Source organism: Prionailurus bengalensis, chromosome D4, assembly GCF_016509475.1.
Source record: "Prionailurus bengalensis isolate Pbe53 chromosome D4, Fcat_Pben_1.1_paternal_pri, whole genome shotgun sequence".
Lineage (NCBI taxonomy): Eukaryota > Metazoa > Chordata > Mammalia > Carnivora > Felidae > Prionailurus > Prionailurus bengalensis.
The window spans coordinates 21,096,185-21,111,611 of NC_057359.1; the positions used below are offsets into that span (position 1 = coordinate 21,096,185).

Genomic DNA, 15,427 nt, shown 5'->3' on the forward strand with positions numbered 1-15,427 from the left:
ATCAACCTGGAGGATGCCATTCACATGTTTCCCCGTCGTCCCATGAGCACCTTAAGGTTAAGCGCATTCTTGTGGGATACCTAGGAAAGGACAGGAGCTCCTTGTTTTTCCAGTACAAACGTATATCACAGTGAAGATGAGTGAAGTATGTGGACAAGCTGGCTTTCCATTCTGATTCTATAAATACATATATATACCTACACACACCCGGCAACATACACATACTTCTGTGTGCGACACATACACGATCGCGTGAAGTGAGTCGCCGGATCATACCTCCCCATCTCTCAAATCCATCCTCTTCGCCCCTTCTCCAGTGCCCCCTCCAGTCCGAGTCACCTGCATCTGCCCTGGATCACTGCCTCCCTGCTAACTGGGTTGGTAAAAGCAGGGACACAGAAGTGATGAGAGCTCAGTTTTGATGATCTGAAGCAAAATGCTGTTGTTTTAATTTTAGTATAATTGCAAGGTTTATGTTGTGCACCTAGTATTGTTTTTATTTTTAATTACCAGAGGGTGGAGGTAAGTAAGCAAGGTGGTCTTTTCCGATTTTAAGTGCTCTGAAAAGTCTTAACTCTGGTCCCCCTCTAACATAGAACTTTCCAGAGATCTGACCGATTTTGAGAACATGTGTCATCCCCCCATTCTCCTCAGTGGCACTCAGAATTAAACAGACTTCCCCATGGCCTGCTGAGCCCCGCACAGCGCAGCCCTCCCGCTGTCCGGCACCAGCCCCTCATGCTGGCCCTCCAGGGTCGGCACCCAGGCCTCCTGCCTCTCTGTCCACAGCGTTCTCCTGGCCGTCCACATGGTTGGCTCCAGCTTCTGCTCCCACTGTCAGCTGAATGTCATCTCTCTGAGAACCAGTCCCTGGCCACCCTGTCAGGACGCTGAAGGTTAGCATCCTGTTTATCTCCTTTGTAACATGTTGCTGTTGGCACTTACTGATTTTTGATTACTATATCAGTAAGTTTATTTTGATGCCCCCTACTACAACAGGGGTGCTCTGAGGGGTAATGTGTGCTCAGTCAGTGCCTTATAGCCCAGCAGAGTGCCTGGCCCACCCCACCCCATCAGTCCCGATGCCTTACTCACCTTAGGGTCATTTGTCAAACTTCAGTGAGGTTGGGGTTGCAAGCGTAGACTTTATTCTACTACCCCGGCTCAACGTCATGTCAGAAGGCGTGCTCGACGTGAATCCTACGAATGAGAGAAAAGAGCAGAACTTCTGAAGAGGGCACCAAGCCAACAGGGCAGGTAGATGCCCAAACTAGAGAATCTGCTGGCTGAAACGTTTGAATCTGGGCAAGTAGTGGGGTGGTGGCCTTTGCCCAGAACCTGAAGAACTGCCCATTTGCCTCTGTCAAAGGCAGGCCAGTAGGAGATAGTGCGGCCGCACTCCAGGCCTCCCGTTGCCTGCTTGGGCTGCTGGCGAAGCCTTGGCCTGTGGCTTCTCGGGCAGATGCCAGAAATACGCATGAAAGAAAGGTCAGTATGCTTGCCATTTCATGTGGCTATCTCATTTCATCTTCATGACAATCTGGTAGGACAGGTATCTTTATTTTACAGGGATGAAAATTGAGGCCTCGGGGTTAGTTTGCCAGAATCACACAGCTAATAAGTTGCTGGAGCTGAGATTTGAAACCAGAGCACTCTCTCTGTCCAGCTTGTGATTATTCCATTCCATCCCCTTCCCTCTAGACTCGACAGCACCGAAGCACTGGTGCCGTCTTCACTTCGTGTCCCCAGTGTCTCACCACACTGCCGGTACAGAAGGAGCATTCGGTTAACGTTGTGGGATTTTACTGGCATCGCTACATGAGACTGTGCTTGCGAAGTCTTTGTTGTTCCTTAGATAGAGGAGTAAGGCCTCGTGTTTTCATCTGCCAGCCAGTATTGAAAGCACTTCGACAAAATCACCCTCCGTCCCTCTGCTCTGGCTGGTTCCGTTCAGGGCTGCGGATGGCCTCTCTGACCCACTCTCTGTTCCCAGTAGAAGTCCTTGGCCATGTGTTTTCTCAGACTTTCAGTGGCTCACGGTCTATGGCATGACATTTGATTAATCTAGTACTGGATGCTTTGATGTATATACAGAGTTCTAGGACATTCTGCATCTAACTTCTGTGCCCCGGGTATTTACAAACCCAAACGCTAGCAAGAGGATAGACGGTTGACTGTGTTAGCAGAGGGCTATCCTGCCACGGGACACATGTGCTTGAGTGTATGCGTGGGTGCCTGTGGAGAGGGAGACAGGGGACACATCCATACCGTGAAAGTCACACCCACACTCTGAGTTACTTTTGTCATCATCCAGGCAGTCAGCAGGCACTTACTGGACCGTCCATATGTTACAAAGTGCAGGATTCCTTTAAGCCGTATTTAGCATTAAATAGCAAAAGCCTACCACTGGGCTAGTGTGCTTGCTTTTTAATAAAACAGCGATTGATCAAATGGTGTCCACCTCATTTCTCACCGTGGTGAGTGAGAGCATTTTCTCGCGGTCCGTTTTCAGCATGCTGCTATTACTGCACCATTTAGCTCAATGCCAAATTGCAGTTGGCTCCATTCACTTCTGTTTACTCGAGTAGTGCCGTAGTGATTAAATGTCACTGGGTACACCGAGTATACAAAAGTAATTAACCTGAAAGGACATGTTAGAATAAGGGTCAACAACCTCTTTAGCCCACGCTGCCACCAGCAAGACTAAGCGTTGACAGAGGTGTTGATGGCAGGGCAGGGACCAGGTGAGGAGTGGGAGGGAAGGAGAAGTCAAGGTCAGAGAACAGGAGCCGGGGCCCAGCACCCACAGTTGTTTGCGGTGGCAAGTGGACACCTCTGAGACGTGTTCTGTAAGGCCCTTTACAGTTTCGCTCTCTGACCTATGATCGAGTGGTGGGAGGGGGTGGGATTCGACCAGCATCTCAGCGCTGGTTAGTGGAAGGAGCGTGGTTTCCTGGTTAGACCAGACTCCTCTTGCTTGGCACACACTTGGCGAGTCAACCTGCTTCTCCAGTGCTTTATGTATTTTGTCAGCCCTGCATCTTTAGATCTGCTTGTCAAATGAAAGCCGCTGCTTGAAATCATTTCTTGGGAAAGATTGGAAATTGTATCTCCGAGTGTCTGTGTCTCTTTTGTTTTCATTCGTCAGTATACTGAAATCACTTTGTTAAGCTGATGGATACTCATGCTGTATGTTGCTTTACATGCTAAAAATTTACATAAAACTCTAGTCGTCTGTGACTGAACAATCAGCCACTGTAAAGCTCTTTTTAAAAAAACAAGTATTATGTCTGTCTGCCCTATACGGGGCTGTTTCTTTCATCACCTGTGTGTGGTGACTTACTATCCATTAAAAAAACATGAGGACTGAAGGTGGTTTTTTTCCCCCTTCCTTTTACCACATACCTCCTTGGGAGATAAACATTTCTAGGAGATCCCCAGGGATCACTATTCTCTAAATGAGCAGCCGCAGAAAAACTGCTGATGCCTGCATTCTTCTTGTGGTCGGTCTGTCAGGCAGGATTCATTTAAATCCTGCCTTTTCAGTGGTCAGACTTGAATAAGATTTGTTTCTCCCTGGTCACAGGCAGGTGATGAGTACATGATGAAAGACGAAGGAGAGCCAGTTGAAAAATGTCTCCCTTGTGTAGAAGATTTATCTCTTTCAGAATAAGAAAAATTGGTGGCCTTGATAGTGTCACGTTTATGCAACAACAAATAACTTCCTGTGTGTTCACCCAGAGGTCAGATCCTGTGCCCTTGCTGGTGGGGAACAACCAGAGTAAAGCTACCACTTCTGGCCCTCTTTCCACCTGGCATCATTCCGCCCTCTGTCCCAGTTTTAATTTTTGTACTGCTTCCTGTTAGTAGTTTTACAGCATAATCCTGAAAATTGTCTTGTCACTGTATCACTTTCAGAATTACCACTTTTGACTTTTGAAGGCTGCCTCCTTCCTTTGGTGTGCCTACACACACCACACCTGCACTGGCGTCCCCCCGCCCCCCGGCCCCAGGCAGCTGCTCTTCTGGCTGTGACAGTCATTATACTGAGTGCTGAGAACACAAAGTAATAAGGCACAGTAGCTTTTGCCCTTTGGTAACGCACAACTTCTTCTCTCCGGGTAACACGAAAACAGTATGGGAACAAGCAAACGTAGGCATGCGTGTTGATACAGGAACAGATCAAGTTTTGTACTCACTGATTTGTTCAGCAGCTATTCATTGAGGCACCAAACCAGGGGGATGGTCCCTGCCTTCGTGGAACTCGAGTCAAGTACAAGGGACAAGAAAATAATAAGAAAATAATGGCTGTCGTATAAATGCTAGGATGGAAGTAAATAAGGGGCTGTGATAGAGATTTCCAGGAGAGATCTTGGGTAATATCATCAACAAGACCTTTCAGAGAAAGTGGCATTTAAGCTGAGACATAAAAGGTGAAAAACGCTAGCCACTTGGACTGGGGAAGAGTTCTTGGCAGAAGCCCATGCTGTGGGATGAAAGAGTATGGGATGTCCAGCTCTCTGACAAAGAGACTCTGAGCTCAGCTTGGAGAAGGGAGGCAGTGGCCGGGTCAGGCCTGTTGTACTTCTGTAAAGTGCCAGATTCTTACGTTAATAGGCATGATTCCCATTGTGGCTTTAGGATCTTTGAGACCTCTGTCATCCAGTATGGTAGCCACAAGCCACACGTGGCTGTTAAAGCCCTGGAAACGTGGCCAGTCCAAATCGAGACTGGCTGCAGGTGTGAAACACGTGCCAGATTTTGAAGACCTCGTACTAAAAAAATCACGTACGATGTCTCAGTGCCGGTTTTGACATGGATTGTACGTTGAATGGTATTTGGGGATACAGCGGTTTAACTAGGTATATGACTAAAACTAATTTTACTGTTTCCAATTCTTAAAAATCTGGCTACTAGAAAAGGTCTAAATGCGTATGTGGCTCACATGATGTTTATGTTTGTCGGGTCTGTTCTAGAGCACACACTTGAGTGTTTTAGTGAAGGACCTTACGGCCAAATTGAGTCATCACTGAAAACTGTTTTGCCGTATTGAGGTGGCAGACAAAGACCTGGAGTTTCTGATTAGCCCCTCAAAACTGTTAGGCAGCCTGCCTTTGAATTGATACACTGTTGTTTCCTTCCGTGTTCCTGCTGAACTACCCTCCGATGTTGTAGAGAATAGAGAATATTTGCATCCGTAATACATAAGGAAATATAGGAGGCTCTGTGGAGTTAACACTCTTTGGAAGAAAAAAAGGTTTAGTCTTTGAAATAGATTAAAACAGTTTACTGGAAAAAATAGCAACATGAAAAGGCTTTCTTTTCCAATAAATTTTAATAGTTACTAAAATGAGGATTCTGGTCCATTAAGACATAGCTTTTGCCAAGTCTTCGAGCTGAGTCACTTCTTTTCTCGGAGCAGCTGCTCTACTTCAGCTTCTTTCAAAGCAGCTGGTAGAAATCGGTTGATATTTGGATTTAGGAACAGAACACAGTGCAAATGTAGGTCCAAAGTCAGTCACCTTCCCGGAAAATGTAGGAAGGAAATTTTTGCCAGTCCCCCCTTTTTGTTTTTAGGGCAGTCAGACTCACGTATCGTGTCGTAGTTGTCAGCGCGACTTGGTAACACTGATTATAAGGCAGCAGTGAATGAATGATCTAGGATGTATTTTATGGGTGCTGTACTTAAAAAAAAAAATTCCCAGAGGAAGGTGGCAGGTGCTTGCGACTGTAGTTTACAGAGCGCATACAAGATTATAAATCTTGTCTGTTTACGAGGGAAGGGAACTCTTGACGGAGGACAGACGCGCGTAAGAATGTTAGGTCTTGTGAACTTTGAGGAGGCCCATTGGATTGAAGGGCATGCGGCGGCTCTGGGGCGATCAGCCTGGATCAGAGATGGGACTTCTGAGCAGTATCTGTGGGCTCACTTCTCCTGTCCCCTCTCATTCTCCCAGTTGCTTCCTCATGTAACCCACAGTTTGGCCCACGGGCAGACAGTGGCTGTCCGGAGAGGGAAGCTGAGGTGGCCACACAAGGACCAGACCTGTGTCTTTGGTGTCAGAGCATCACACAGCAGCAGCAGCTCAGCTCGCCAGCTAAAGTAACTGTGTTTAATGAAATTTCTGGGGTGGAGCCAACAGCTTTATTCCAGGAAGAGGAAATAACATTCAAGAAAACCCAGGAGGACATTAAGATAATGTCCTAATTTAAAATCAATTCTATTGATACCTTATAAATTATTATAGCGTTTTATCCTGACCAAGTAATACATAATGCTGAGGCCATGGAAACAAAACATGAATGACTGAATATGGAAGTGCTGTGTATTTTACTGCATGAAGGAAAAGATATGTGGGACTTTTGTATTCTAAGTATTTTTAACTCCCGGGGCCTTAGTGGAGGGCAAGGTGTAGGTTTCATCCATCTTTGTTTGTCCGTGCTTAGTGGGTATTCAGCAGATACTTGCCGAAAGAGTCCATGAGCACACTGACCTTGTGTGGTGGCTCCACATTAGCATAGGAGTAGCGGCCCTTCACAGGCTAGCTACTGCGTTCACAACATGCACTCTCCTTTCATCTTGGCAGCAGCCTTCCCAGCAAGGACTCCACTCAGCCTTGGTTTGCCCACTGGGAAACTGAAATTTAGAGACGTTCATTAACTTGTCCAAGGTCACACAGCAGGCGGTACAGCCTAGTTTAGCCCACCTGCGCTGACTCTAGGACCCATTCCGTACCCACTGTGGACACTGCCTCTCTTGTTAATCTTTCCTCTTTCAGCGCCTTGTTTGATCGAGTTTTGATTATCTGCCAGAGACATTTATCTTGACCCAGGTATCTCTTACCAGGAGAGAAGCAGAAAGGTAAAGACAACAATAGAACATTTTAAGGAATGTGTTGCTCTTGTCATGTTGTGGAAGGTGAAACATTTATTAAGAACAGACTCATTACTTTATATGGAGATTATACTTTAACAAGGGCAGGTCTTCAGAAAGTCCCAGTCATTTTTGAAGGTGAATTTTGATTTATGCTAATTTGAAAAAAGCAAGTTCTGTGAGGGTTATATACAGATTGTGTTTTTAATGACTTCCTTAATCAAGCAGGTTATTTTAGAAAGGTCTTACTGTAATGAGCAGTAAACTGACACCGGTGACTGGCTTAGAGTCCCACCATATTCAGGTCTTTCACCAGCAGCATGCTATAAATTTTAAGCTAATTTACATAAATTTGCATGTGTTACGAGTCAGTATGTAAGATGTGTATATTTTAGCCAAATATTTTTTATGTTTTAATTTTTCCAAATTGAGGATTATTTTCTCCATCTCTTCTGGTTGTTTTTCTAATGGGTGGGATCATCAATGTTACAATGTTGTATCCATTTTAAAGAGCTGTATGAATGTAAATAATAAGCATTTTGTGTAATACTGTACAATAAAACCTCAGTCAGGAATGCACTGGGGTGTGGTACTGTGTTTGGTAAATATAGGTGATTCAGGATACTACTTTCACTTCAGAACTTAAAGTATTTCATAACTCTGAAATGCTTTGAGGACTAGTGAACATATCGTTGGCAGGGTGACTCATGATTGAAGGGCTCCTCCTGAAGGCCCTTCTGCTTAGGATGCGGGGTGGGCAGAGTCCCTGCTGATCTCCAGCAGTACCTTGGCCTTTCTGAACTCAAGAAAGTCAACAATATTCATGTCTGTTTTAGTCATCTAGGGTTTTTTTGTTTGTTTGTTTGTTTTTGTTTTTGGCAGAGGAAATGATGCTTGAGGACTTTAGTTATGGCACCAGTGAAGGGTCAGCCAGCCTCTTGAGCCTGACTTCTCCATCCTTCCCTCCCCCACTGCCATTAACAGACTTCCTCTGAATTGTCCCTGATCTAAACTAATTCCCATACTGAATGAACTACAGTCAGACTAACAGTATAATTAATGGTCTAAACTGGGCTGGTTTTGAGAGTAGAGGAGGCCTGGACAGCAGTTGTAAGGTAGGGGCAAAACCCCAGCCGGATTTTCATGGTACCCTCTTGTCCCATCATTATCCCCTTTATCTGATGGTTTTACTCTTTGGTACCAAGTAGATGGGGTGTTCGAAGGCTGTAGCTAATGAACAGACCATATCAAATGTGTTTGAGAGTTTTTGATCATGGTTCTTCAACCATTCCTTCTGGTTGGAATCTTGTAAGCGGGCAGGGACATACACCCACTGCACTTCGTGAATGGCAAGCAGCCTTAGCTTGATGTGTGTTTGAAATCAAATTAGAAAGTCCGACGTGGAGGTGGTATTTCTAGTCCTGCCTGCAGTATCGAACCAAAACCTTAACTTTGTTGAAAGGAGATGTGTTTGGTTCATAGCAGTCTATTGAAACCCTGTCATTACACAGACCATCTGTATATCTGTGCTGAGGGCTAGTGCTACACAGATGCCAAGAATAATCCTTATGTGGGGCTCCAAATAGAAGGTCCACACCAGCTCTGTAGTAAATAGCACGCAGTTCTCCGTCATAGTGCCGAGTTGCTGCTGCTGAAGGGCTCAGTTCTCTGTCTGGGACCTTGCCTTGTACTTCTTTACGTAGGTTCTTTCTCCTAGTTCTCAGCGCAGCCCAGTGAGGAAATGGGCGGGGTGTTCTTGTCCCAGACCACAGAGAGACAAACCGGGCAGCATCCCCAGGGCTACACAGCTATTAAGTGGAAAACTCTAGACTCAAATCCAGACAGGCAGTCTGACTCCAGACAGATGCTATTGCCTGCTAGTAAAATCTGTGCTACCTGTTATTAAAATTAGCTAATTGTAACAACACTATTTCTTGGGGTTTTTGGGGGGGCGGTGGTGTGCTTTATAGAACTCTTTGTCATACATGGTCGTCTTTGAAGTGGCAGAGGAGTAAAGGTGAAGGGACGGGGCCATCCATTTCAATTGAGGGGCGTGTCTGTTTTCCATCTGACTTGGTCAGTAATAACTTTAGTAAAGTCTTGGTTGGGTTTCAAACCAGGATCTATCATTTTTGTCATTTGAAGATAAAATATGATTTATAATGTTAGGAGTAACTCTTGTAAAGCTTACCTTTTGCTTCCAAAGCAATTGGGATCTCCATATCATAAGACTTACAGATTTTTATTATTTTTTCCCCTGGTTTTTTGTTTGCCCCCTTCCTTTTCTTTCCTTAAACATCTACTTTGTTCTTTTTAATATCCCAACACAAGTGTTTTGTTTTTAAAAATACAGAGCTTTTGGGACGCCTGGGTGGCTCATTCGGTTAAGCGTCCGACTTCAGCTCAGGTCATGATCTCACAGTTGATGAGTTCGAGCCCCACGTCAGGCTCTGTGCTGACAGCTTGGAGCCTGGAGCCTGCTTCAGATTCTGTGTCTCTCTCTGTGTTCCTCCCCCGCTTGTGCTCTGTCTCTCTCTCAAAAATAAATAAAGATTTTTTAAAAAATTAAAAATACAGAGCTTTTTAGTAAGCATTCACATTTAAGGTATTTTGCCTGAGAGGCAAAAAGGCTACTTTTTCTGATTGTTATGACCCTCCTTAATGAATTTGCTGATACATTCACATGATCAAACGGTAATGAGAAAATGTTTCTGAGTTTGTAGATTTATACAGAGTCATGATGCAGCTCCAGTAAGTTTCCTGTGTAGCAAGCTAGGGGAAATCTAATGTAGGTAAGCTTGTAAAGTAGTGATAGAGAAACAGAAGTACTTTGTAGTGAAAGCATGACTTTGTCTTTACAAGTATTTATTTAATTCCTCCTGTTCACATGCTCAGCAAAGATCCAAGAGGCCTTCCAGTGGCAGAACGGTGGTGTAAGATTCGTTGGCAGTCTGTGCCAAGTCCAATTTGATTCCAGAGCAATTATGTTATTGGAACATCGTGGATTGCTCCGGTGCCCATTGTGTAGCTTAACCTTTAAATGCTAGTGATAATTAACTACTTTATCCTTCTACCAGGAGACTCCAACATATAACTCTGTTCTGCAGTAAAATTCACAAATAAAATACTGCCCACAGAGCCAGAAACCAGCCAGTTAAGTACAGCTGTCTGTACATGTATGTCAATAAGTAAGTATAAAGCATAAAGATAAATAAACATTACCATTTAAGTATTGATTTTTAAGAAAGCATTTCATAATTGTTTAAAAATCAATTTTTCCTTTCGGACAAAGTGGAAATGACTTTATCAGTAGAGGGTCTCAGAATCAAAAGACTCAGATTGTTGATAATCATGCACACGTAGAATTTTTTTTCTTTCTTTTTTTTGTAAGATATCACGAGTCGGATGAAGGCATGTGGGAGTAGGTAGAGGAGTAGAGATGAAGGAGACACAGAACTTCCCTGCTGCTAATTCCAAGGGGCGTCACTGCTCAGCTCTCACTGCAGTGAATGGTTTCTTGTGGAACCGTCCAGCCTAGTGGTCTTCTGAAAGGGAATGTGTCACTTGAATTTTAGGTTAAGATTGAGGAGCACAAAAGTGATATTTGCTCATTGACGTTCAAAAACATTTCTGGGCAGTTCTCTGCTGCTCACTGTGCCGGGGGCCCCCACCCCCAAGTAACCCACAGACCGTGGTGGGAAGTAACCTTGTAAACAAATAGCCACATATTGATTGCGAGGGTTCTACTCACTGGGTGAACAAAGTGTTAAGGGAACAAAGAGGAATTGAGTGATTAATTCTGCCTGCCAGTGTCTGAGCGAGCTTTAAAAGGTGACATTAGAGCTGGTTCTTAAGAATGAGGATTTCAACAGAAAGATACCGAGGGAAAATGGGCATTCTCATAAACCGGGAAAAAAGGCTAGATACAATGAAAATGCACAGACCACAGGGCAACACCAAGCTCGTGGTGCTGAGCTCTAAGGCCAGGGCTCTGGTTTAGGGCATGGACTGAAGGGCTTTGGAAACAGCCAGGCTCAGATATGGGATTTTTGTTTTCCCCTGAGGATAGTGGGAAACCATTTGTTGTTTTTAAGGAAGACTGAGAAGTGGTTGAATCTCTCTTTGGGGAAATACGAACCCCAGAAATGTGGAGGATAGACTGGAGACAGGGGAACTAGATATGGGGTTCTGACATTAAATATGGTAGGTAGAGGCTCACAGATGATGTTTGCAGGCATGATTTTAGTGGAGTAATGGTCATAAAAACCTAGTCATGGTGTGAAAATAAAGCAGAAGCATTGAACCGAGTCTTTATAGCTTAGGAACAAGGGTTGGAACTGAGTGGAAATACGTGAAAATGAAGCAGTCCAGTTTTAAAAATTATTTGGCTTCTAATGTTTTGTTACAGCCTTCCGCCTTACTGAGTAACGCGTGCCATCTTTTCTGCCATTAAGCTTAAGGGTGAATGAATAGGGATAGTTATAGGGTTTGATGCCTACACATTACTGCATTCATTGAAAATGCTGAGAGAGAATGCCAAAGGAAGGAAGGGTTTAGAGATACCCAGCCCTGTCGTTGGGAACCCACTCACTGCCCTTCTCGTCTTCCTTTGCCACCAAACCCCTATCCCTTCTCCTTCCTGCCTTTGAAGCTGGTGGTGGAGTTGCCATCAGCACAGCTGACCACTAGGGGGTGGTGTCTTGGTAGAGATACTGGCGGGGGAGGGGCGGGGGGGGGCGGGAAGGAAGTTAATTGGTTTTCCTCTAACAACACACTTTGCAAGTTTAGCCACAGAAGAAAATGTGCTGTTAAGGTTCGGAGGAAGTGAAATGGAATACAGGGCCACAAGTTCTGGATATCACACTCCCTTCCCCATAGTTAATTTAAAAGCCCGTATAAATGTGTATCTTTTTTTCTTTTTAAGTTTATGTATTTTGAGAGAGTGCGTGAGCTGGGGGACTGGCAAAGAGAGAGGGAGAGAGAGAGAATCCCAAGCAGGCTCCATGCTGACAGGCGCTCCAGTGTTGTGTATCTTTATAATACCATCAGACTAAGATAAAGGAGAAAAAAAAAGTACAAAGGTTAGTTTTATATGAGAAGAGTAAAAGTTATCAATGAGGAAGAGCTTTAGGGAACAGTTTCCTGAATTGATTCAGATGGCAAGGCGGAGATATTCTGGTGGAGATTGTTTGCTGTTCCTAAAACTTGTTTTCTTAACTCCAAATGTTCTTTCCACCGTCCAGCCTGGGTTAGTCTAGCGCACAGAGCCCTGTGCTGGTGCCCTGATGAAGGACTTGGCTTCTCTGGCCTTTACGACCTACCCTCCACAGGTCAGCCGTGCTCCCTCTCTCACACCTCACCTTCACGTCTAGCTAGCTCCTGTTTGGTCTGTCTGGAGCTGAGTCACTAGCCAGTTTGTAAGGTTGCTTCCCGGTTCCATTGACACTTTCTTCATTTCTTCATATCTGGTTTTAGGCTGTCATACTCTCTAAATATGCCTCCCAGTAGCCACCTGGCCTCAATGGCAGACACATCCATTCTCTGTGCTTTCAGTGCTTATTTTTGACGTGTGGGCCTCCTCCACCTGGGACCTCTTTGGAAGGGCAGAAATGACGGACATCACCTGAACCCATACGGGTTGCTCCCGACCGTGTTCCCAAGAGGGAGGGACTGTCTTTCTCTGTTACCTGGTCCTAATGGGGGTTCCAGGGTTTCCAGAGATTAAAAAAAAAAAAAAAAAGAGCAGGCTTATGAAAACTGTAGGAGTCAGAAAGGAACAAAGTGAACATTTTTGCAGATGTTTTGTTTCTGTTCTTATTACTTGCCACTCTGAATCTTCCATGCCCACAAGACAAGGGACGAAGCAAAATTCTGTAAATAGGACCTTAGTGTCACATGATCACCATTTTTGGGTGCTCAAATTCCCAAAGAGTACCTCTCTTCCCTTTTCTTTGAAGATTTACTAATTTTTCTCCAGGTTGAACTCTAATGTATTTAGTGTTTCTGTAATGGCTTAAGATATTGGCTTCCCATCAGCCAGCAAACTTGGTGGGGGTGGGGGGGGTGGCTTGCCTTTTTCTTCTTTCCTTTTCTTCTTCTTCTTTTTTTAGTGTTTGTTTATTTATTTTGAGAAAGAGAGTGCAAGTAGGGGAGGGGCAGAGAGGGAGACAGAGAATCTCAAGCAAGCTCCTAACTGTCAGCACAGAGCCCAATGCGGGGCTCAAAGTCAGGAACTGTGAGATCATGACCTGAGCTGAAATCAAGAGTCAGATGCTTAACCAACTGAGCCACCCAGGTGCCCCATTCCTTTTTTCTTTTCTTTTCTTTTCTTTTTTTTTTTTTTCCCCTATCCGCTTCCTTTCTCACTTTTCTAAAGATGCTTTGCCAGTGTAATCAACATCTCCTTTGGACCAGACCCCTTCTGTCTTCTGGATTTGCTGTCCCTGCCTCCTTTTTTATTCCTTGGCTCCCTCTGCCACGCCTCTACACGGTTCGTTCCTTTTATCCCTCATTCCCTTTTCCATTTCTCCTTGGTTTTCTCTCTACACCTCTGTTGCCTTCTTCCTTTCACCTCCTGCCTTCTCTCCTGTCTCCTCCTAACAGTTTTGCAAGTGTATGTATACTAATGAAGAAGAGGAACAATAAGTCTTAAGTGACTGAAGAACTCACTGTTAAAGGGATGCTCATTTCTCAAAGCTGCTTTCTTTTCTAACTCCAGAGTTCTTCAGTATCCCCATCAGCCAGTTTCCGAGGTGCCGAGAAGCACAGAAACTCCACTGACTACTCCTCTGATAGCAAAAAGCAGAAAACTGAAGAAAAGGAAATCGCAGCTCGTTATGTAGGTTCATTCACCTTTGCTTTGGGGGAGGCCAGTTTATTCCGCTTTTTATCAGCAGCTATTTTACCCTTTGACTGTTATCAACCACAATTAGAACACAAGAGAAAAAAAACATCTACTAGGAGAAGAAGCTAGTGATTGCATTTATAGCTGGATCTCAGTGGGCTAGCTGAAGTCCTCTGTGCGTGCAAGTCCGTGCACACGTGTCGTGAGTGAACACAGTGCTTTATCTGGAAGCTAATAGAAGACATCTTAGGTGTTCCATAATATCATTTCTGTAGATGTATTTACTTCCCTCTGTGTATTTCAAGGTGGCTGGATTTTCTCTGGTCAACTAGAAATGTTAAGGAAAAATATAAAATCATAGAAAACCTGGTAAAATGCCTAAAATGAACTTGTGCTAAGGAATAAAGCAGGTTTTGTTGACTATAACTTGCAGAGGCTCCCAAATGTGTGTCCAGCATGGGTGAAGCTCATTTTTCTTCGGTGACTGGCCCTCCAGGGCACATAGTGAAGGGAACAAGCTGGATGGCACTGGGGCGGATGCAGGCAGTCCCCTCTCTGCCCACTGTGGAGCTGCCCTGCAAGACTGTAGGCCTCAAAACAAGGCTGCAAGCTTGAATTCTCATGTGACATCTCCCAATTTTATTATTTATTTATTTATTTATTTATTTATTTATTTAAATACAATTTATTGTCAAGTTGGCTAACATACAGCGTATACAGTGTGCTCTTGGTTTTGGAGGTAGATTCCCGTGATTCATCGCTTAGGTACAACCCCCAGTGCTCATCCCAACAAGTGCCCTCCTCCATTCCCATCTCCCATTTTCCCCCTCCCCCGCAATCAACCCTCAGTTTGTTCTCTGTACTTAAGAGTCTCCTGTTGTTTGCCTTCCTCTCTGTTTGTAACTGTTTTTTCCCCTTCCCTTCCCCCATGGTCTTCTGATAAGTTTCTCGAGTTCCACATGAGTGAAAACATTTGATATCTTTCTCTGACGGACTTATTTCACTCAGCATAATACTCCAGTTCCATCCACAGTGTGGAGGTTCCTTAAAAACTTAAAAGTAAAACTACCCTGTGACCCAGCAATAGCACTACTAGGAATTTATCCAGAGGATACGGGAGTGCTGATTCATAGGGGCATATGTACCCCAATGTTCATAGCAGCACTTTCAACAATAGCCAAATTATGGAAAGAGCCCAAATGTCCATCAACTGATGAATGGATAAAGAAGATGTATATATATATACACAATGGAATACTATTTGGCAATGAGTAAGAATGAAATCCCAATTTTAAAAGAGTAGCTACTTACCCACAAAAACACTGAGAGAACAAATCACACACAACTATAGGCTGGATTTAGCCGGCCGTGCTAACTTCTGCTCTGGAGTAACAAGCAAGCCATAAGCTTCAGTTTGTTGTGTGTTATTTTGTTTTTTTGTTTTTTTACCTGTGAAGCGGAATCATCATATTACTTCCCTTATAACATCACCATGAGGATTAAAGAACATAGTACGTCGTTAAGTGTTTAGCCCCGTTTGGCGCCGTTCATTTTTGTAAGATGTGAGGAATTAGTCTGGACTCATCTAGGGTAAATCTGTCCTTTGTTCCTGGGCACTGGGGAAGGAAGTAATGCTTGTCCATTGTCAATGCAGGACAGCGACGCTGAGAAGAGCGACGACAACTTGGTGGTCGACGTTTCCAATGAGG

General features: G+C 44.3%; 1 protein-coding gene across 9 annotated transcripts in view; it reads left to right on the plus strand.

Annotated features, from left to right (window-relative positions):
- Positions 1-15,427, plus strand: part of LOC122474997 (transducin-like enhancer protein 4) — a 142,038-nt gene that overhangs the window by 104,942 nt on the left and 21,669 nt on the right. For all 9 annotated transcript variants that reach the window (XR_006295065.1, XM_043566515.1, XM_043566516.1 and 6 more), the window contains 2 exons: positions 13,593-13,712; positions 15,373-15,426. Coding sequence is in view for 8 of the 9 variants with exons in the window: in XM_043566515.1 (XP_043422450.1) it covers positions 13,593-13,712; positions 15,373-15,426 (174 nt within the window). In the remaining variant the exon portion in view is untranslated. The remainder of the gene's footprint in view (positions 1-13,592; positions 13,713-15,372; position 15,427) is intronic.